The 24,596-nt window shown below is 41.1% G+C and overlaps 1 protein-coding gene across 4 annotated transcripts in view; it reads right to left on the bottom strand.

The window, feature by feature from the left end:
• Positions 1-24,596, bottom strand: part of DPF3 (double PHD fingers 3) — a 299,860-nt gene that overhangs the window by 10,501 nt on the left and 264,763 nt on the right. For all 4 annotated transcript variants that reach the window (XM_058293116.2, XM_058293117.2, XM_058293114.2 and 1 more), the window contains 2 exons: positions 10,222-10,334; positions 51-132 (listed from right to left, as the gene is read on the bottom strand). In XM_058293116.2, coding sequence (XP_058149099.1) covers positions 51-132; positions 10,222-10,334 — 195 coding nt within the window. The remainder of the gene's footprint in view (positions 1-50; positions 133-10,221; positions 10,335-24,596) is intronic.

Genomic DNA, 24,596 nt, shown 5'->3' with positions numbered 1-24,596 from the left:
AGTGGTAGCAATAGATGGCTGGTGGTGTAGGTGGACCTCATCGTCATTACCTTCTGGGGGCTCAGCCACGGGGGGATTTAAACAGTACATGTGGTAGCCACGGTCACAGTCATCACAGAAGAGTAGCTGGTCCTGGTGGAATGCAGAGTAGGTGGAGAAGAGGAGAGAAAGATTGATATTTAGGGACAAAGTCTGGCACCCACCTACTCCTCCAGCCTTATTGCCACAGATCAACTTCCCTGGGTGCCCCATTCCCGGCCACATTTGGAGTCTTCACTGTCCCTTGCAGAGGCCTTGTGCTTTGCCCATTCCTGGAATATTCCCCTCTGCCTCCCCAACCAGATAAACCCTACCCCCACTTTAGGGTTCTGCTCAAATTCATAACTCTTCCAAGAAACCTTCTTTGAACCATCCCACCCCACCCCCCACACACCCTTATTCTGATCTCCCTTAGCCAATAGTTTCTGCTTCTGTAGGAACAGAAAACTAACTTTATGCATTTTCGTATTCCACATGACCATTGCTATTGTACAGAAAATACTTTAAATGTTTGAAATTTCTCATTTAATTCCTCCAGACGTCACTCTTTCCATCTATGAAATGGGTAACTGACCATACTTGGTGATAACATCTATGACACCTCAGAACCTTTTCAGGGCTTCACTCTGTGAATGTTGAGAAATGCAAGTAATACCACCATTCAGCTCCCAAAAACCTTGGTTGCCAGCTGGAGGCTGGAGCCCACCCAGTAGTGTGGTCACCTCCAAAGCACAAGCCACCTGGTCTGAGTCCAAGGAATACCTTTGCTCCTGCAGTTCAACTACCTAGAGATTCTCCCAGTCCCTGGCTCTACCCCTGTTTGTCCATTTCCTATCCACCCTTCCAGTCCTTCCAACACTTCTTTTCTACGAAGACTTCACTAATTTACCACCATGGGAAGTTCTCTTTTCTTCCTTGCATCCCCATAACACTTTTCTCATCCTCATGACATTTCATTGCATCCTACTTTATGTTGCAATGCCTGGCATGTGGTAGACATCTATACTCACTTGTTTTCTTGAATAGTTCATTTGGAAGATGCTTCTGCTGTCTACCCCTTCTCTTCCTTATGGATTGTAAGGCCCTTGGAGGCAGAACCTTCTCTTACTCACCTCTGTATCCCCTCCACTAATTTCTTTGCTCATAATAGCTACTCAGTGTTTGTGATCTAGTAGATCCCTTGTGATCCAGGTTGAACCCTGGGTTCAACCGCGTTTTATTGTGTGATCCTTGAACATCCTTGGAGGCCAAGATGGGTAGCTTATAGGACATTTGAAACATTAAGTTTTGTACCAAATCTTGCCTTAGAAGAAATTCTGAAAGAAGTAGATGTAGAAATTGGAAACCTCCAGGGAAAACTTTCAGTTTTTTTTTCAGACTCTATAAAAGTCCTAGGCCCAGTTTTGACAAATTCTGCTCTACTCCCGATCGTGGGGCTCACTCATATAAACAAGGTCAGTCCCATGATCAGGAGGAATAAGACCTTATTCATCTTTGTATTCTTGGCATTTACCAAGCATCTGATGAATATTTATTGTATCAACAGGCTGGCTCATGTACTAAGGACTTGGTTTTGCTTCTCTTTCACCCAGCTGACCCATAGAAGATCTGGAAGATATTTTAAGTATTGACTCATGAAAATGGGAAATTAGCTTCAAGCTGGGTTGCTAAGTGAAATGTCTGTAAGCTCCAGGCTGGTGATGTAAATATATAATGGGCAACCTGGAGGGTGAGGATTGCCCAAGTAAGGAATATGTACCCCGCCCAAAAGCATTCAAAATCAACTTCTTGTGTATGGCCAAGCAAAATTAATCTAGTCCAAAGGCCACAATTTGTAACTTTTGTTTGTAAAATTATAATTACTATTCTCCCCATTCCAACTACCTTTCTGCTTTTCTTATAACCCACCTGGTCCCTTTCAAACCAATTCTCTAAGAAGAATTTTTTTCTTCTTCTTACTCCCCCACCTCCTTAAGGGAGAACCACTCTCTTTCTCTCCTATGGCACCAGTTCAGTATTGACAGTGTGAATAGGTCTGGAGGTCCACCTTTGTGCAGTATCCAGATTTTTGGCTGGATCTTCTAGGAGCTTCTGAGAAGAGAAATGGAAGTTCCATCTGTCTCTGGGATTCTGATTACAGCTTCCTGCAATAAAGCTGCCCAGACCCTCCCAGCTGTGACTTACCATCACCACCTCCCACCCTCATGCCAAGGTCAACTTCCTTTGCCCAAAGTAGGCAAGTAAGACATCTCTGGGATTCAGAGCCTCCATGAGGGGCCTCCTACCTCTTCCTTCATTCAACAAATGCTTAATGAGTGAAGGCCAGCTATGTAACAGGTGTTGTCCCGAAAGACTTTGTAGAATATTGTCAGAGGCAGCTGAGGAACCAGGTCCTCAGAGTACAGTTGGGTAAATGCATGGATGATTGAGGGCACATGTAAGCAAAAGACCTAAGAAGGAATCCCAGGAGAAATCATACCTAAGCTGAGTCCTATCTAAACTGTTTTCCTAAAACAGAAGTTGCCCACATGAGGAAAAAGAGGAAAGGCATACCAACCAGTGGGAGAAAAGGGGAAAGAAGAGAACAGAGGTAGTTGGCTAGAGTTGTGAGCAAGCAATGAGGCAGAAGAGATCATGAAAGGCCTCTCTGACATGTTAAGAACTTTCAATTGGGCAATGGGAAACTTTGGAAGAGTTATGAGTAGGAGAATGGCATGACCAGATTTGCAGTTCAGAGAGATTGCACTGCTGCTGTGTAAGAATAGATACCCAGGTAGGGATGATCTGGGGTTATTTGGAATTCCAGGGAGAGACTTGAGATATGGCTAGAGTGTTACCAGTGATAAGATAGCAAAGGAGGTTCTAGGAGAAGAAATTCAGAGAGTGTCTGAGAGCAGTTGTTCTTGAACTTGTGCTCATGGAGGGATGTCCATGAATCCCTTGAAATTATATACCAAAAGAGGTTACTGAAAAGAAGGCCAAGAATAAACTCTTAGGAAATACCAACTTTAAGGGACAGGAAGAGAAAGAAAAGACTAGAAAGCAGCAGAGAGGTAGGATGAAAAACCGGGAGAGTATGTTTGATACCATTATTGTTGGAGCTGAGATAAGCTATATGACAAAATGATTTAGGGATAATATGAGGATAATCAGGTTAGGATGGGACAGGAAATGGGGAGAAACTTGTCAAAACAGTGGTGATAATGTCCTAAAGACATTAATAAAGACATACTATAGTTCTGACATGAGAAATACAAAACAGTAGAATAACCTGGCTTGAACTTTCCCAAAGGGAAACTAGGCATCTGTGGGCTCAAATGAATTTTTTAATGGTCCACCATTGTCTAGTACCATATTCTTTTCTTTTCCATCTGCTTTTCAGGATCATTGCCTGACAAAAATAGCAAGGACCCAACGCCCCTGAAAGACAATTTAAGGACATTCTATTCCCAAGTATCCAAGAACCAAGGTGCACCTGTGGTTATAGCCCCAGTAGAATGGGAATGTGCAGGGTAAATCCCTGACTACATGAGAGGAATCCTATTGCCCAGTCAGCCTCATTCCCTCACTGTTCAGAAGGCTCCGATGTCAACAACAACAAAAAAATCTGCATAAGCATTTAAAGCCAAAGACTAGAATCAACCCAAATGACCATCAAAAAGGGACTGGTTGAATAAACTAATGACGAACTCTGTGGCGGTAAGAAGTAATGAGGATTATGTCTCTGTATTGCCGTAGAGTAATCCCGAACATATAAATTCATTTAAAAAAAAGCTAGGTGGTGAAAACATATGTCGTCTGTTACCTTTTACCAAAGAAAACTGATGATATGGATATATACACACATATATACGTTTACCTTTAAACAAAATGAAAGCTACACAAAAAATTTTTTTAATGGTCACTCATAGGCAGAGTACAGAAGATAGGGATACAAGCTAAATTTCTTTGAATATACTGGTTTTTGTAGCTATGAATCTGAAACCATGTAAATATTTTGCCTTGTCATGAAATAAATTTTAAATTTGAAGATATGTACAAAACCAAAAATAAAATGAAACAAACTATATATCCCGTTGGTGGCATAACCAGTCAGAGAGAAACTATTTCAAGTGACTTTTAAAATCAGTCATTTGACTATATATCCTTAGTAGAATATATCGTAAGAACAAAAATAAATACAAAATATGCACATTAAACTCTTTTCTGCAATCATATTGTTAGCAGTAATATTGCTATTTATATTCTGAGACTGCTATGTGTGTATGTGATAGAATTAATCAAATGAGTAATTATATTGGTATGATTGAGGAGCAAGAATTTTGACATGATTGAAAGGAGATACAAATGTGAGATTGATTAGACTAAGTAAAAACTCTATAGTACTGGATATGAATTAGAAGTATCAGTATAAATTCATATTTTATCTTTAAAACAAAAGATACTTACTAGCTCTATCCATTGAAAAGGTCCTAAAACAATAACTAATCCAGTAAAAATTAGCACCCCTATTACCTATATTTTGTTGTCTATATTCCTTTGCCTATTAAAAGGAACCAGAATTTCTTGGAGAAATAGCTGATTCCTGGTCTAGGACTTGAGGGGTACAAATATCTTGGCATATTAGAAAGCAAGAAAGCTTTCAAATTCTATTAGGATAGGTCAAAAGGTCTCAAGAACAAACTTGAATATATCCCTCTCCATCAAAAATGGGATATTTTGAACTGTAAAGAATTAAAATAAACCAAATATATTTATATCCATGAGATCATAAAGACACTATTTTTTACTCTTATTAATCACCTTTGGAAGATGCTAGGGAAAGATCCTGGGTTGTTTATTACTATTATTATTATTATTTTGAAATAATTTTTGACTTAGACAAAAGTTGCAAAAATGGTACAGAGAGTTCCTCTAATTGTTAACATCTTACAAATTTTCATGGTTCAATAATCAAAAGCAGGAAATTAGCATTGGTATAGTACCATTAGCTAATTAACAGACGTTATTTGAATTTCACCAGTTTTCCCACTCACGTCCCTTTTCTCAGGATCCAATCGAGAAGCCCACATTAAATTTGATTGCCATGTCATCTTAGTGTCCTTCAGTCTATGGCAGTTTCTCAGTCCTCCTTTGGCTTTCGAGTCCTTGACACTTAAGCCTCCAAGTCAATGATTTTATAGAATATTCCCTCAATTTGGGTTTGTCCCATGTTTTCTCATGAGAAGACTGAAGCTATGCATATTTGGCAAGACTATCACAAAAATGATATAGTACCCTTCTCAGTGCATTATATCAAGGGGTAATTGGTGCCAATATATTTTATTACAAATAGAATTAACTTTCATCACATAGTTAAGCTACTGTCTGCCAGGTTTCTCCAATGTAAAGTTACTGTTTTTCTCTTTGTAATTAGTATGTATCTTGTGAGAAGTGACTTTGAGACTATGCAAATATCCAATTTCTCATCATACTTTTCCACTAAGTTTAGCGTCAATTGATGGTTTTTGCTTGCAACAACTCTAACTACGGTATTTGCCTAATGGTGATTTCATATTTCCCTTTTGCCTTCTACATTTATTAATTGGAATTCTGCTGTAAGGAAGAGCTGTCACTTTTCCTACACTTATTTATTCTATTATTTATTTATATCAGCACTGATATTTAATTTATTCTTTGGGGATAATCCAATATTATCATGATTTGTTTTGTTGCTCACGTTGTCTCAGCTTTGGCTATTGGGAGTTCCTTCCAGTTTGCTCCTTTGCCCTTTAGACAAGTCCCATCATTTTTTGAGCACCTCCTTTCTTCCTGGCACTACAAGACATTCAGGCTCCTTTTGTATTCTCTCTGTCCTAGCCCTGCATCAGCCATTTCTCCAAGAATCTCTGGAATAGTATTTAAAAACTGATATCTGGGCACTAGGTACACTCATTGCTTGTGGGTTGTTACTGCTTCTAGGCATTCCCAGCAGACAGAGCTAAGAAATAGATGTGTGGCCAACACATGCACACATCTATATTTAGGTCTCTCATTATCCATGTGTTTGCGTGTATATACACACATATAAAAGCATGAGTTCATACTGATATCTCTTATTCCATCCCAAAACCACAGAGTTCAGTCTAGCCTTCCCATTTCATCTAGCCATTTTTCTGTGACATTGTGAGACCTGATTAACACCATTAATAATATATACAGTTATTCCTTCAAGCCCAGTACACTCACTTCTCTACTACTATTCAACATTGAAGTTTCAGAATTATCAATTGATACACCTGCCATAAACAAACTTGCTAGCTAGAATACAATGCTTGTATACAGTTATTTCTGTCTTTAGCTGAATAATACATACAAAATACTGTTTTCCAAAGTCACTAAGCTTTCTTCTTTTCTATCACAATCTTCAATGTGGCTATGCTATCTGTTTATATTACAATAAAGTTCGTTTCTTACTAGTGTACTCTATTTTAGGTTCTCCCCCACATCCTGGTTGATTTTAAGTATTTATTTCATTTGCAGGGCATGTAAAACATTGAAACATTGACTGGGATCTAAGAATCAGAGCTGTATATAAAGGAATTATCAGTGAAGTGTCCCTCTCTCCTTAGTCGTACTATCCCATTCCAATCCCCCAGTTCTTTCTACCCCATTCCCACTCACCCTCTGCAGATAACCAATATTGTTAGTTTCTGGTTTAACCTTCGTGTATTTCTTTTGCACAAGCATATCTCCTTTCTTATAAGAAGGGGAGCAAACTATAGATATAATTTTGTACTTTGCTTTTTCACTTAACAACATATCCTGGAAATCATTCCATATTAATCCATAGAGATCTACCTCATTCATTTTTACTGCTGGATAGCATCCCATTGTGTGGCTGTAACATAATTTTTTCAACCATTCTTCCATGTATGGGCTTTTAGATTGTTTCCAATATTTTGCAATTATAAACAATGCTGCAATGAATAACCTCAAATATAGGTACTTTTGTAATGTTAGGAGCGTATCTTTACAGCAGATTCCCAAAAGTAGGATTGCTGAGTCAAAAGCATAATTTTGGGGGATTTTCTGCTTTAAAATATATGCTGTTATGTATATTCAGTTTCCTGAGAGAATTTTTTAATCTCTTACAATAAAACTGCATCAAGTTTACAGTTTTATAAAAATTAATTTTTGTTAGACTACTAGTAGTTATGCTGTGAAAATATTGTAATGAATTTGTAAATTTCTGAGTTTTGTAATAAAAATTGGTGGTTAAAGAAAATGTCAAAGGAATAAAAATTTATAAAAAACTAAATATATAAATAGTTTTGTCAGGTATTCCCAAATTTCCCTGCCGAAGGGTTTCAGCACTTTGCATTTCTACTTGCAATATAGGAAGGTCAACTTTTCCCCCAGTTTCATCAACAGAATGTGTTGTCATATTTTTCGTTTTTGCCAATTTGATATGTAAGATGTGATATCTGTTTTGTTTATAATTTAAATTAGTTTAATTATGAGTGAGTTTGAACATTTTTTTCCAAGTGTTTAAGGATCATTTTTACATCTTTTTGTGAATTGTCTTTCATGTCCTTTTCACATTTTTCCATTAGGTTTTTGGTCCTTTGTCCCTTAACTTTTAAGAGTGCTTTATATATTAGAGATATTAACCCTTTTTTTGTGGTATATACTGAAAATATTTTTCTCCCAGTTTTTCAGTTGTCTTTAACTTTGTCTATAATATTTTTTTACTATGCAAAATTTTATGTAGTCAAATATTTTCTTTTATTACATCTGGATTTTGAGTCATGGTTAGAAAATCTTTCCCCATATTTAAAGAAATATCCACCCATGTATTCTTGTAACACTAGATTGTTTTATGTTTTACATTTAAATCCCTAATCTATTTAGAGATTATTCTTATGTAGGATGTGAGATACCAATCTAATTTTATCTTTTTCCAAACTGCTGCCCATTGCCCCAGCACCATTTACTTAAAAGTCCAGCTTTGACTCAGTAATTTCAAATGCAATCTTCATCCTAAACTAAAGTTCTATAAAGTAATATGACATTCCTAGGAGAGAAAATGGGCAGAAACCCCACTTGGTTCTATTTATGAGCTTTCTGTTCTATTTCAACTGGTCGGTTTGTCTATTCATACACCAATACCACACAATTTTAATTATAGAGGCTTACGTATGTTTTCCTTTCTGGTAGACCTAGTCACCCTCACCTTCTTGTTTGTTGGTATAGCTTGTTTGTATTTTTATTGGGCTTGAATTAAATTTGTAAATTACCTTAGGAAAACCTGACATCTTTATAAAGTTAAGTTGCTCTATCCAAGATCACAGGATGCCTTTCCACTTTTTCATTGTGTCTTTTCAAAAATGTTTTAAAATTTTCTTCATATAGGTTTTGCACATTTATTAAGTTTATTTCTAAGTGTTTCTTCTTTCTTGCTTTTACAAATGGAGTTATGTCCTTTAACTGGTCATTGTTTCTGTATACAAAAGTTATTCATTTTTATATGTTAATTTTATATCCTGCTACATTTTATGTTTGAGTTATCCATGATTCTCCAGGGCTTTCCAGATATATTGTCATATGCTATGCAAATAGAGAGTTTTAATTCTTTGTTACCCATATTTATGCCTCTAGTTAATTTCTCCTGTCTAATTGAATTAGCTAATATTCTAGAACAATACTGAATAGTAGCAGAGATAATGGGTGTCCTTGCCCCATCTTGCTCTTAGTAGAAATGCTTCTAGTGTTCCCCCACTAAATAAAATATACTGGCTTGGTTCTAAAGTATAAATATGTTTTCATGTTAGGAAAGTATTCCAATTTTTATTTATATTTACTTTATTATAAAAGGATATTGAAACCACCCTATTTTGAAAACTGATAAAGGGAAAGAATCAACCATTTATTCTGCCTTTTCTGTATGATCTATACCTGAGGATAGCCACATATGCAGTAGGAAAAGTTTCTCTTTAAGAATTACTCCAGCTAATAAACAAAGAAGGAATTAAAGACTATCACCATTTTGCAACCCTAATAAAAAAAATCAGTCTAGTCAATGACTATCAATAGCTGCTAAGTTCTCAAAAGGAGAGACACCAGACACTTCACATCACATCTCCAGAAAGAAGTATACACCACTATCTAAGAAGTCATCTTGCCAAAATATGTATTTATATGTATTTTATATATATTTTATACCTATATATAAACCTGAATCTTATCAAGTCTTGCCTCTAACTACCAATTTACAAGAAATACAAGAGACAGAGGAAAAGGTCAAATACCACAGGGATATAGTCAGTAAACTACTGAGCAAATGATTTTATTTCTTTTACCAAAAACTCAAGGGGAAAAAAAAAGAGTGAGAGTGAAATGGTGAGACTAATCTATATATTAAAAGAAACCTCAAAGACATATCAACTTATTGCAATGTATGGACCTTATCTGGATCCCAATTCAATTAAACAAGCCATTATTAAAAACTTTTATAAGACAACTGAGGAAATACACATGCTGACTGGATGCTTGATTATATTAAATAATTATTTTTTAAAGCTATTTTAATATATTGATTATTCTTGTTTCAAAAGTAAGTCCTTATCATTCTGAGATACATATGAAATACTCATAGGCAAAATGATGTTCTGACGGGGATTCGGTGGGAGGAGGTATTTTTGAAACAAGATTGGAAATGTATTGATCATTGTTCAAGTAGTGATAGGGTACATCAGTCTCATTATTCTCTCTACCTTTGTATATATTTGAAATTGTCCATAACCAAAGGTAATTTTTAAAAAATTCTTCATTTGTTATGTTTAACATGTCGGCCAAATGAGAGCATGCACTCTGGAATGTGAAGTAAACACTCAAGTACCTCCCAATCATAAGCAGTGGTCACCTTGTCAATCACAGAACCCTTCAGGGCAAATGGCCAGGAAGAGTAGCAAATGGCCAGGACGGGAACCTCTGGTTCCCACCTCCACAGGCACAGGAAGTGCCCAGGGTCCCTGTCCTGAGCAGGTCCTAAGGGCCCTGGAGGCAAAGAGCACGGGGGAGATCTTGGCTGACATTTTCCCCAAGAGCCCCTTGATGACAGTCCTGCCTTCCTCTCTGCTCCTCAAAGAACTTCCAGTTCCTTGGATTTCTCCCTCCCACAGGGGAAAGCCCCAAACTCACATCATTCTCCGAGGTCCCACAGAGGATGCAGGACTTGCACTCTATGCATTGCCACTTGTAGGTCTTGACGGCCTCGGTCATGTTCAGCGTGAACTGCAGGCAGGTCGGGTGACCTAAAGGAAGTCAGAAACAGCAGCAGCGTTAGGGCAGGTCTGACCTGTCACCCCTCAACACCCCTAACAGGAAACACATTTATGTCCAACTGAGGTAGTGAGCAGGGGCAAGGAGACAAACTAGGGGCCTGGATGGGGCCCTGCCCACACGCCTCACCACCACGTCCCCTGTTACATCAGGCAGAGATCCAAGAAGAGAAAATGGGCATTGACCCTTGTCCTGGGGACAGATAGTATCCAAGTCCCCTTGCCCCCATAGCCATGTCTCCCCATGTGTGTAACTAGTTGATGAGAACAGAATGTGGTCATCAGAGAGAACCAGAAAGGAAATTCAGAACACATAGCAAAAAGCGGCACCATAAGAGACACCATCATCAGCTCCCAAGCCCCAGCAGCATTTGCAGTAGGAGCATCACATAAGAGCTAATTGGAGCTGGGCCTTCTGATGCAAAAAGTTCTTTGCACTAACCTGGGGTATCGGGGAGGAGGTCAGATGGATCACGCTAGGTTTACTGGGACAGGGCTCGGTAACAAGAGGCAATGCACTGTTACTTAAAGTACCCATGATCATGAGCCTAGCAAAAATCCAAGTCCTGAAGAGTACCAAGGGTTACAGAAGAAAGTGGCTGAGCAGGGAGGGTGAAGAGGTAGAGCATCACAGCAAAGGGAACACAATGGCCAGGTCTACCCTAAAAGTGTCGGCTGCTGGTCCAGGTATCATATTAGTTAATCCAATAGAAAGATCAGAGGAGATATGTTAAGCTGTGACATTAGAGCCCACAGCCCCGATGGACAACAGCTTGGCCTGGGACTGCAGAGCTGGACTCTGTTCTCAGCCATAGACCAACCAAGAGAGAGATACTGGCAGTAAGAAGACAGCTATGAACCATAGAAAGTGAAGCCCATTGACATATTTGGCAAGGAAGGGAAACTGGGATGATGTTCCCAGGTTGCCTAGTCCTGAGAATCAGACAGGAATCTGCCCAGAACACCCAGGGCAGTGTCCATCACTAACTCTGTGACAGAAGAAATGATGGCTTTGCTGAATGCTGGGGGTTCATCATTTTCCAAAGCTCCCGACTCTGCCAAATGTTTTTTGTGTGAGGCATTACATACTTCCAAAGAAGGGCACTAGACAGTGGGCACCAAATGGGGTCAGCTCCATCAACCCAGTGCCCTCCACAGACTGGTCAGAATCCCACGTGGTGCCATCGCCCTTTGGCAAAACCACATCCCAGAAGGAGGCCTCCATTTCTTCCCTGTCAAATCTTCAGAGTGCTGGTTACATCGTGGTCATTTGAGTGAAATACTGTCTGTTCAATCAGCAAAAAATTTGTCAACTCTTAGGCTCCACAAATACAAAATGTAATGAGTTATCTCTGAGAGGATGAGGGTGAAATGACTTATGGCAGGGGGTGGGCAGACAATTAGCAAATAGCAAGATGGAAGCCCCAAGGAAAGAGCAGATCCTAACGTTTTTTTAAGAACTTCTCATATGGCCTCCAACTTAGAAATTCCCACAGTTCTGAGCTAATAACCCTCCCAAGATGACACCATGGCAGGAGTCCCAAAGAGAAAGAGGTCCAGCTTTAAAAGCCTGCAGAGTACACAAAAGGGACTCTGGAAAGCATCTCAAAGATCTAAGAGGGAGCGGATGTGGCTCAAACAGTTGAGCACTTGCTTCCCACGTGGGAGATCCCGGGTTCAGTTCCCAGTGCCTCCTAAAAACAAAAATCAAACAACAAGCAAACATATGAGAAAAAACAACTCAGGGGAGCCGATGTGGCTCAGTGGTTGAGCACCGGCTTGCCCTGGCTTCCCACATATGAGGTCCTGGTTTCAATCACAGCCCCAGTACCTAAAAAAAAAAAAAAAAAAAAAAAAAAAATCTAAGAACACTGGCCAGGGGTTTCCTATTCCAAACTCTGAGAGAATTTTGGGGTAGGAATGGGGGACAAACATCAGGGTTTGAGACTCTGGGTGGTATGGCCCTTAGATGCCCAGGTTCCCTGACAGTGCACCATTAGAAAGGTTGAAGTTGAAGCTACAGAGCAAATAACTATTTCGGTGAGTCGGATTGTGTGATAAGTGCCATGGTAGCAGCATCTGAGAGGTCAAGGAAAGCTTCCCTGAAAAAGATCTTTAGGCTGTACCTGGCAGAGAAGGAGAAGCTGGCTGGATGGGAGAGGGAGACCATTCCAAGTTGGGGGAATAGCACATGTGGAGGCTCGAAGCAGGGAAGGAGCTTGGCAAATTTAAAGGAAGGGAAGGCCCATGAGCACAGGCTTGGCGAGTAACAAGAGAGGAGCAAGAGGTGGCTGGGAGGTAGCTGGAACCAGAATACACAGGCTCTTAGAGCCCTTATTTAATAATTTGGGACTTTAAAGTCATTAAAGGGTTTTAAGCAAGGCAGTGACTGAATCTCATTGTGTTTTTAAAGTAGCATTCTTTAGCATAAGGGATCTTTGGAATGATGGAACATTTCTATATTTTGATTGTGGTGGCTGTTACACACGTGATAAGATTGCATAGGATGATACAAACGTGTGTGTGCATATAAAACTGGTGAAATCTGAATAATTCTGTGGATTGCATCAACGGCAATTTCCTGGTTTTGATACTATATTATAGTTATGCAAGATGTTACCACTGGAGGAAACTGGATGAAGGATACGCTGGGACCTCTGTAATATATTTTGCAATTTCCTATCGATCTATAACTATTTCAAAATAAAAATTAAAAATAAGGAAAACACACAAAAAAATCTAAACCAATTTTAAAAAGAAAGAAAAGAAAAAAGCTGTGATCTAGGAGAAGGATTTGTTGGGGTCAGAGAGATGCAGAGATGTAAGAACTGTTGCCAAGAATCAAGTTAGGAGGCTGATGCTGCTACCAGGAGAGAGAGAAGGATGCTTAGACTAAGATGGAGATTTGAGAAATGTCAAAGATGTAACTGATAGGACTTGGTCACTGATTGAATGCAATTAAGAACCCCTAGCTTAGGGCTAAACCTTGAGGAGCTCAAAGAGTAAAACAGCAAAGAAACCTGAGAAGGCCAACTGTAGAAGTAAGAAGAAAATCGGGCAAATAAGGGGTTCCAGCTGTCAAAAGCTGAGATTCCAAGAAGGAAAGGGTGAGCCGCTGGGCTGACTGCTACAGGTTCTCAAGTTTGTTACCACTCAGTAGAGACCCTGAGTGAGGGAGTGCTGACAGGTCAGGCCAAAAACTGCCCTACTGCTAATAACACTCTTCAGTAGGATCATCTTTCCTAGGAAGGAAGGAAGGAAGGATGGTCAGCACATTCCAGAGAATGACACGGAACTCAGCAGCCAACTGTGCATATGGAGCTGCCTTGGGCAGGGGTGGGGGAAAGGGGAAAGGTGGTGGGGGGTGCTTCACTCTACAAATATTTATTGAGAGACTTCTCTGTGTCCCAGTTCTCTTAGACCATTGAACTGAGTTTTGAAGAAATTTTCAAAATTATCTTTGAAGAAAGATAGCTTTGGACCACCGAATGGTAACAAGTGAGCTTTGGAAACTCCTGTTGGAAATCTTTGGGGGGGGAGGGGTGGGAAGCCATGGGTTTTCTATGTGTTTCTTGAGAAACACTTCTCTTCCTCAGAACTTAAGACATCACTTAAGTGTGAGAGGAATATAGGGGATGAAACGATTATTGCAACTTCGCAGCTGGAGGGAATAGAGCCCCAAAAGTTAAGTTACCCCAGCAGCCATTGGCTGGTGCAAAAACATGCCCAGAACTAAATCCTTCTGTCTTGCCATCATAACGAGTTAGCTATCTATTGCCTGTCTCCAGGGACTGGAAAAGTTATTTGCCAAATAAAGCTGCAAGAATGTCTTCTTGACTCAAACAATGCATACTGTTGGACAAAAGGCAAAAGTTTCTAAGGACAGTGGTAGAAGTCCGTTTTTAGGTTTCACAACTAGAACCCCTTCCTTTTGCCCAGAATTGGTTACTAAAATCCTTGGCAGTAAGCGAATCATAGATACAGTCTTCTTATTTCAAAGGGAAAGGGAAAAAAGAGGCACATTACTATAAAAAAATTTACTGATGGTCAGTCACTATCTAAGAATTCCTACCATAGATAGGATTTAACTTTTGTAAAGTTAATAATCATCCCAAATACATTTGCCTTGGAAATCTAGATTTCTCTTATCTCCAGTTTTCTGAAAGCAAGGAATACCTATATTGCTAGTTAAATAGCCCAATATAGTGACACTGAGACAACCCTTCCCAGGTCCTCCTGGACAAGATGCTTCAACAGGACGTTAATAAGATCCCGATTACCAAAATGAATTTAGAAAGTAGTACAGTGCGCATGATTCATCCCAGCTGGATCCTTAAAAAACAAGTCTTTCCTGAGCATTCCTCCAAATTTGTTCCATCAGGAGGGTTCAGTAAACCTCCGACCCCGCGTGTTTAGTTGGCAGAGTAGTGAACTTGGTGTGAAAAGCCATTCCTAATCCAATCCTAATCCCTTCCAAAACTGACCTCAATGCTCTCTAGAGATTGAGACAGGAACTGTGATCCATTGCCACCAGGTACCAGACACCTAACTTCTGGACTGGGCTTCCAGACAATGGGGATTTGGCTTCAGGCTACTATTTCAACAGATGGAAAGGAAAGGGAAACCAGGGAGGTGTGGGAAGATTTTCAGAAAGGCAAGACTGTCCACGAGGCTGGGAGCATCTGGTGTTTATGACACAACAGTCTACTGAGCTCAGTAAAAAGAGAAGGCAGGTGTCTAGAAGTGGCGATTTTTTTTGTTTTTTGACACTCAAAAGACGAATCACATGCCTTTACAGAGTGTATGTGCGTAGATGCTGAGAACCATCAAGGGATGGCAAGTGAGAATTCTTGGTGTTTGAGTGAGAAAGCACACACATAAATGTCCAGGCCAAACCAGTGCCAGTTACATAGTCACTGCTACCTACTTCCACACATGCTCACACACAGCTGCCCACACACAAGGATCTCTCCAGCCTTCGAGGGAAGAAAATATCTAAATATGCTTTGTTGATTAAGCACACATTATGAAGCTAACTCAAGTCACTAACCAGACCAACTCACCTTACAGGTATTCAGCACAGTGAGAGGAACAAAGTTCATTTTCAATAATCTCTAGCCAAATAGAAATACACAAACTGCTATGCCATGAGTCTCTTAAAATGATTCTTATTAAAAGTTTTTTTCTCCATTATCCCCAATATTTAATTTGGACTGATCACTGATTAAATTAGAGCTCCAGGAAGAAGAAAAAAGTATATCTCTAGGAATGTGCTAACAACATAAATAAAATAGATACAAATAACTGTGGAACTAGCATGGTCTATCGTTTATCATTGTGAAAATGTAAACATCTAATTATATTTTATTACCATATTTATCAATGTTGATCTCTCAAAAACTAATTCCTCGGGAAAGGAGAACCTAAATATCCACGATTCTCAGGCAAGTTAGTGCAAATAGTGATCCTTGGTCTGGCCTGGTTTGTATCAGTTGTATTCTATGAAATACATAGGATCAATTCCAATCTGAAACTGCAACAAAAATAAGCCTCTGTGGGAGATCATTAGAAAATAATTTGGCCCAAATTCCCAATAGTTCTCTACATTCATATACACATAAACTTTCTAATATTTGCCTATTGTGAAAATATTTTTAAAACTTTAGCCAAAGCATTCATGTGAAGATGGTCAAATCTGAATCATCCTTACTAAAGTGCAATTTGAGGAGAAAAATACATTAATAGTTCACTTATGAAGTCATCTCAATCAGATTCATTCTTTCTCACTCTCTTGCTCTTGCTCTCTTGCTCTTGCTCTCCCCTCCCCCCAAACACCCCTACGATTTGAGACCCAGCAGTCCAGGTGGAGGGACAGATCTGAGTCATTATACTTAATCTGCAAAGCGGTCAACCAATTCAGAGCAATCAAGAATTCAACGTCTTTTGCACATATACAATGGCAAATACGTTAACCAGGCCCTGCTTCTTCGCGTGGATTATTTCTCAAGCCCTGCTTTGTAACCTATCTGCAATGGTCAGCAGGCTCACCTCTCATCCACCCTAGTGTTACTTGTAACACTAAGACATCTGCACATCAGTGGCTACAATGGCACTCCGGAGGCACCTGAGCTCCCTTTTTTTTTTTTTTGCCTTGCCATTTTAAATATACTCTTAAGAGGACAAAGAAGAGAAAGAGGTTGGGAAGGACAAAGACCAAAACAAATAAAAACACATTAAAAATAAATGATGGTGTGAGCTGCAGCTGCCTTTTGCTTGACAAAAGCACCTTTACTTGCAGCAAGTTCAACTCATCTCAGCAGTCTGCTAATCCTACCCTTAGAGCGGGTAAACCCAGATAATACACAGGATGCAAACCACAGAAATTGTTGCACGAATCATTTATAAAGAAACATAGAAAGTGCAATTATACTTGCACCAAGAGCATCAGGGTCTTTGCAATGAGTTAAACATCTAAGGGTTCATGGCACCATTCTCAAATAGCCCTAGAAATTTCCCGTTTTCATCGTCAGGCATGGTCCAAGGTAGAGTTCCCTGGAAAGGGACCTAACACCATCCATAAACCTGAGTAAATTGTGGTTGATCCTTTTCCAGTGGAACAGCGGAATGAGGGCAGCCTTTACTTGGATTTAGAAACTAACTGACTGACCCAGGTTGGGGCCAAGGCATAGCACTAGAAAGGTGTCAGGAGCCACAGTAATAGCCCTAAAACTCCCAATTAGTCACTGCAGCTGAGTACCAAAGATAATTTATTCATTTATTCATTCCTTCAACAGTATTTATTGAATAAATAAATATGGCAGGCCCTCTTCCAAGCACTGGTGATACAGCAGGGAGGAAAACCAAGTCTCTGCCCTTAGAGAGTCACTGTCATAATTTGAGATGTGCTGCAGCATCTGAGTTCTTTGGACGAGTTATTTTGCCTCTCTGGACATTAGTTTTCTAGTGTATTAAATTAACAGATTGCAATCTGATATCCATGAAGCTGTGACTCTCTTTATGTTCCCCATAAACAGTATTTTTAGAAGTACTATTGATCCCAAATTTCCCCATCTGGCTGGTGGGATAAATAGGCCTTCCAAAGTTTGCCAACTAAAACTCAAAGTGAAAAAACTAAGGAGGAAATTAAAACAGCCAGTGAGTAAGTGCTAGAATTCAGGTCAACTTTTCCAAGTGGGCCAGTCCAGTCCTAGCCCAATATCAACACCAAAATATATATGGCCATGACGGAAAGCAAAAGAAAGCTCCCTGGAAACCTAACGCATACCTTGACAACCACACTTTCCACCTCCATGTAGTAAGTTGGACCTGCACAGACAGGTTGTCTCTCGAGTAGGGTTTCATTCATGAGAAATCATCAGTCTGGGTTGAGATGGTCTATGTGACAATGGGCAGATATTGCCAGACAGGAAATGAGAGAAGAGGGTCATCAGTATGGACTCCTTGAAATTCTTAGCTGGAATTGTGGTTGTAGGTAACCATCTGCCAAAGTGACATTTGTCCCACATCAGTATGTGGAGGCCAGCCTGAATCACTGTCCAGAGCCTGACCTCAGGCTCATGGAAATCTGTGACCCTGACAGTGCATTTCAGGCCTCTCTGGACATCAGGAGCACCCAGCCATGGGCCCTGGTCAAAGCCTCTGGGTTTTCTTTAGGAAAGTGAATGTGAAGAAGAAACTGGTTCTCAGGTTAGAGATCCTCTAATTCCTGTGTTTCCTCCTGTCCTGAATATGGTCTGATAGGGTTATTTCTATAATTGATGGTACCTAGTAGAAAACGACAGTAATTAGTCAACATTGGATCACCTGGAATTATCCAACTGCTGAAATCCCATGAATTGGAAGCTAGATTCATGGGTGGTCCAAGTGTTCTTGGGTTGTCTGAGGACCTTTGAGGTGGTATGCCAATCTTTTTCCTCCCTAAAATGTTTTATAGATTTGTGCTAAGTCAAGTTAAAAAGAAAAGAAAAAACAAAAGCTCTTCCATGATTTTCTATGTGAGACTGGGAATCAATCATAAAAGTGCCTGGCAGTAGAGATTGACAGTATACCCACAACACTTATACACTTTATTTTCTTTATGTATTTAGCATTTTTGGTCTAATTTTAAGGATTCTTCTGACTTTGCAATCTACTTGATTATAATAAGGTTTCTCAGAAAAATAATTCCATTTAATTTGATCAAATTCATGGAGAACCTTCTATTTACCAGGTACTGGACAAGGTACTGAAGTTTCAAAGATAAAGGAGACATAGATCCTGCCTTAAGGAGTTTAAGCTTAGTGGGTATGATAAAAAACCTCTATGATGGCCACCAGTGATCCCCACTTGCTGTGTAATTTTCTCCCCTTGAGTGTGGGCTGGTTTTACTGTCTCTCCTTTAACAAATAGAATATGACAGAAGTGATGGGCTGTCACTTCCAATTTTAGGTTATAAAGACCCTGGCTTTCATCTTGGGCATTATCTCTTGTGCATTCTTGCTCACTCACTCTGAGAGAAACCAGGAGCTGTGTGTGAGATTCCCAATGGAGAGGTCCATATGGCAATGAACGAAGGAGGCCTTAGTCCAACAGCCCTGGAAAAACTGAATCCTAGCAACTGAGCAGGCCTAGAATTGGATCCTCTCTCAGTCAAGCCTTCAGAGGAGATTATAGCCCTGGCAGACAGTTTTATAGCTACCTCTTATGAGACCTTGAACTAGAGGCACCCAGCTAAGCTGTGCTTGAATTCCTGGTCCACAGGAACTGTGCAATAATAAATGTTTGTGGTTTTAAGCTGCTGATTTTGGAGTAATTTTTTATGCAGCAATAAATAATATATATATAGAGAGAGAGAGAGAGACTTTTTAAAAATGACTGTAATACAATGGGATAAGTCCTAAAAAAGGGGAGTTGAACAAAACGCTTAAAGGTGGGGAAGCAATAAATAATGTTACAGGGGACGTCAAGGAAAGCTGCTGAGAGGACATAGCATTTGAGCTGGGTCTTGAAAGTTAAAGAGGAGTTTTCTAAGTAAAGAAAGAGGAAAGAGCATTACAGGAAGAGGGAACACTAGAAAACACAAGGTGCACATGTACTCAGGGAGATTAGCTCAGAGAGAGAAGGAAAAGGGGAAAGTAGCAGGAGATAAAGTTAGAAAGGCAAGGGAAAAATTGTAAAGGGCCTCCTATGCAATTGTAAGGATCTGACCTTGACTCTAAGCAGGGAGGTCCCCACAGAGGTTGGTTGGTTTGTTTGTTTATGGAGGTACCAGGGATTGATCCCAGGACCTCCTACATGGGAAGCAGGCAATCAACCACTTGAGCTACATCTGCTCCCCACACAGAGATTTATAAGCAGGGACCTGATTTGCTCATGTCCATGCATTAGAGTGATGACTCTGGTGGCAGGTCATAGGGTAGATGTGGTAGGCTTGGCTGGGACAGGGGATTTCTCAACATCAATTTATTCAGCAAATATTTACTGAACACTTAAGATGGACCAGGTACTATGTCACATGCTGCACAATGAATGATGCAGACAAAACCTCCTATCCTTGTGGCACTTACATTCTAGTGTAGGCATTGGTCCAGGACAGGCCTATTAACAGTGAGGAAACAGGTAAGAAACACTTGAGAAGTAGAAGTGAAGAAGGCGTGATGTTTCTGCCTGGACATGGGAGTGAGGAAGAGGGAGGAGTCAAGGTTGCTAGGTTGGGTCACGGGCAGCTGATAACACTGTTAATTGAGATGAGGATGGTAGCCTTGCAGAGAATAATAGTGGGTTCAATTTTGGCACATGGTGCTTATTGTACAGTTGGGACATTCAGGGATGTCCAGGAGGCAGTGAGAAAATATGGATCTATGTTCATGAGTGAGGATCAGGCTGGAGATACAGATTTAGAAATTGTCAGGGTTTGATGGTAGATGAAGTCTTGGAAATTAGCAAAAGACTCTACAGTGAGAAACGCTCTATTTTTTTATAGGGGAAATGATAACCACTGGAATTTATGGCATTAAATGACATCAAGAAGAAAAACCAAGGAAAAAAAAGACAATGTTGTCAGAGAGGGAGAAGGAGAGCCTGGTGAGTCACTTCATGCCATCCAGGGAGAACGGAGGGGTGGCCATCACCATCAAGTGAGATGAAGTGAGCTAAGAACTGAAGAGAACATGTTCCCTGAGCAAGTCATTGGTGATTAGAACTAAAGCAGACTCCAGGAGTAATGGGCCCTCGTGCCTTTCTAGGTGACTGGATGGTTTAAACATTGAAGGGTGAAGATTTCAGGTACAGACCATCACACAACAATGACAGGCTTTTTTCTACCACACTCAAGCTTGGAAGAGCCATGTAAAGTAGCCTTAAGAATGCTTTCTTCTTCTGACTCCGTTTGTTGATAGAAGGGGTCATTTGGGAATGTAGGTTCCATGGCCAAAGTTAGACCCTGTCAGCATCAGTTTCTGACCTTCCCCCAAGAGATGCATTAAGTCTCACTGGAAGCCATTTCTTTCCTGCTGTCTTTTGATTGAAGCTCTTCAGTCCTAGCTGACTGAACCCTGCCCGTGAGACTGGGGCAGGTCCTGGTGGAGGCTTCTCCCAGGATGGAGTTAAGTAAGCACAACCCCAGGGATCTGGTCAAGTGGTAGCCATAAAAATTCTCCAGGAGTGCCCAGATTCAGGAGGGAAGTCAAGGCCAAAGGCAGGAGCTCCACACTGTGAGTCAGACCAAAGAGATGGACATGATCACCTGGCAGCAATGTTGGCGGCTGTGATGGTTTTAAAAAAATGTCTACACACTCATTGACCCTCCTCCCTTCAAGAGGTAGAGCCTATTCCCCTCCCTCTCCCTTGAGTCTGGGCTGAGCTTAATGATTCATTTTTAACAAATGGAATAAAGAAGACATGACATTGTGCCACTTTGGAGATTAAGTCATAAACAGGTACTAGGGTTTCCATCTTGATTGCACTCTCTATCTATCTATCTATCTATCTATCTATCTATCTATCTATCTATCATCTATCTATCTATCTCTATCTCTCAGCTCACTAGCTCTAGAGGAAGTCAGCTGCTGGGTTGTGAGCTGCCCAATGGAAAGAACCACATGACCAGGAACTGAGGAGAGTATCCAGCCCAAGGCGAATGAAGAACGGAGGCCCTCAGTCCAACACCCTGTGCAGAACTGAGGCAGCTTGGAAGTGACTCCTTCAGCCCAGTTGAGCCAAGAGATGACCATACCTCCAAGTGACGCCTCAGCTACAACTTTGTGAGAGACCCTGAGCCAGAAGTGCCCAGCTAAGCCATTCCCAGATTCCTGACCCTCAGAAACTCAGACAACAAATGCTTGTTTAAGTTGCTGAGTTTGGGGGCAATTTGTGACACAGCAATAGATAACTAACACAGAGGCAGAAGGGGAAGAGTAAGGAACCTGACAGGATGGCTCTGGAAAACCAAACATTTGACAAGACACCTAGCTCAGGCAAAGTCTTGTTTGTGTTCCAAGCTATGCTGAGGTCCATCACTGGCTAGACAATGAAGGACAGAAGTAAGGCCTGGGTTTTCGTCTATTTTCTCTACCCCCTGAAGGACTGTTGTTTTTGTTTGTTTGTTTTAAATGAATTTTCTTTAATTAAGAGAGCTAATAGTGGGAACTAAGATAATTCAAGTGTCAGTTTGGTGGGAAGACTAAAAAAATAAAGGAACGTGTGTGACCCCTCACAACCCGGGGCAACACGAGGGCATCCACCTTCAATTTCTGGGGGCCGACCCCTTTCTACAGTGTGGGCCCTGAGGAAACCCTCTCCACCAAGGAGGCCAACCAGTTTGGCTTCTGATCTTACCTTCTATTCCCCTATCTCACCCTCACCTTCCCTCTGCTCTGCCCTCCTTCTACCTGTCTGAACCTTTCACTTCTATCAGTTTTCCATTTAGGTTCCCTGGAGAAAGTCCCCAATATGAGAAAGTGAGAAACTTCCCAGAAGTATTGCCAAACCCATGTGAGCAGAGCAAGAACATATAGCCATACTTGGGCCCAAAGAAAACAGTGCTTGGATACCTTAATGAAAATTACTTATAGCGTTTTAGAATAAACACCTTCATATTCAGAGATTCCATATGGTTCTTCACAACAATCCTGTGAGGTGAACAGTAGAGATGTGAATATTCCTGATTTACAGATGAGGTAACTGAGGGTCAGAAAGCCTCAGGCAGTCAGCAAGCAGGGGAGACAGGACTAGAACCCATGTCTTCACACTCTAGTCCTTGGGACTCCTTACTTAACCCCATCGTCTCTCACCGCATCATGTTTCAGGACGGCAGGAGCCCAACTTTCTGTCAGCTCCTTACTTTAAGCTGTTAAATATTGCCACATTTTCCCCTTTTCTTCACAAGAAATTTGCTAAGGCACAGTAATGCATGATGCACGTCACCAAATCTCTTCTTGCCTCCATTTCCTCAATTCATACCATGCAAGGGTGGACTAGGTATACCCTAAAGCCCCTTTGGGCCTCAACATTCCACACATCCGGGGAATTCTCTCAGGAAGCCGGCTTGCTTGCCATGAGGCAAGGCATCTAGTCCTCACCATCTGGCAGTGACTAATCCTAGAAAACTCTGGGGAGCAACCCCCCAGGAGTGAGCCAGTCCAGCCCACACAAAGGGATGCCAGAGGCTGCAGGAAGTAGGCCAGTGGTGGTGCGTGTTGGCTCCTGAGATCCCTGCTCTTTCGTTACAGCTCCTCAGTCAGAGGTTAGAGTGAGGAGGGTGACCTCCCCTCTCACACTACCCAGCCCCACTCAGTCTTGCCAGACCAATTATTCCCACAAGTATCCTCCCTAGGGCCACCCGGAATGGACTGCCCCTCGCCAGGTCTCCCAGTACAGCCTCTGAGAGGCGCACAAAGAAGAGTCTGGCATCCAAAGCTGGTAAAGGTAAAGCCTCCATTACACTGTCATCACAGTTAAATGAGGACAGGAATATTCCTCACGCATCTCATTTAGGAACAAAAGAGCAGGAAAAAAGGGCTCCCCCTTTTAGCAGTCACCAGATTGCACCATAGTCAATGTGCCCCCAGCCCTACCCACCCCCCACCACCACCCCAAGACCCCAACAAAGGTTCACTGGTCCTCTTATTCCTTTTCCCCCTCTCACTCTCACCCCCCAATTTCTCCAAGTCACTAATTTGTTTTCCAAATTTGATGGCAGGAAGATGGAACATGAGAGTGGTGACAACCAGTTTTCCCTGAAGCCTCTCACCCCAGCATCTCGAGCCCCTGAGGCCCCTTGTGTCCTTCAATACCCTCAACAAGAAGAAAACACAAATGATGCTGCTGAACCAACGCTGCTGAAAGGAGGAACATCCTTAGGGCTCCCTAGGAATATGTCAAACCCAGCACTACTGGCTCAGCACTCGTCTCAAATCTCCACCACTGAGGCACCACCAGGTCTGCACCCATCCTACATCTTGGGTCACTGATAAAGCATTTTCAGGCCAAATTTCATCTAAGATCAATCTGGCTTTTCCTTCCATTTGAGCAAATGTTTATCCAACAAATTCATGAGTGAGAATTGATCCCAATGTTTACTTAGAAAGCTAAAGGAGTTGATTTTACGTGGGTGTTATTTTCTTCTTCTGGAGAAATTAGGGAGTTGAGATAGTGCAAGAGAAAGTAAGTCAATGACTATTTCCCGTTACCAATATCCATCTTCAGATTTAATAGAAATGATGCTCCAGGACACATTGTCTATTCAGTATATTCAGTATAAAAGCACCCATTGATATTAAACTGGACAATCGTATACAGAAGGAGAGACTTTCCTGGTACTTTGTAAATGAAGATAAGAGCCCACAACTCTTCCAAAATTCACTCGGCCCTTCTGGATATCTAGTGATAAACTAATTGAGAACCGGGCAGGGAAACAAAGGCACAGAGTATCTCTGAAATGGCTCTGGGCCTCCCACAGAACAGGTGTGAGAGATTTAGGAATATATCATCAGAAATCTGACCTCCCTTCAGGGATAGCCAAATATGTGGCACACATGCCACTACTGGATCCCACACTCATAGGAGATAGCACTAATCAAGTCAACATTCTCTTCCAACCTGCATGGATGAGACCTCAGGAGCCTGTGAAAACAAGCAGGAGCCCCACCCCAATCCAGACGAAGAGTGAGACGGAGTGAGACAATCCAGGGCTCTGACCCCCACAGAAGCCTGAACAACCCACAAGAACTGCAGGGA

Source organism: Dasypus novemcinctus, chromosome 3 (genome assembly GCF_030445035.2).
Source record: "Dasypus novemcinctus isolate mDasNov1 chromosome 3, mDasNov1.1.hap2, whole genome shotgun sequence".
Taxonomy (NCBI): Eukaryota; Metazoa; Chordata; class Mammalia; order Cingulata; family Dasypodidae; genus Dasypus; species Dasypus novemcinctus.
This window is presented reverse-complemented; position numbering and strand designations above follow the sequence as displayed.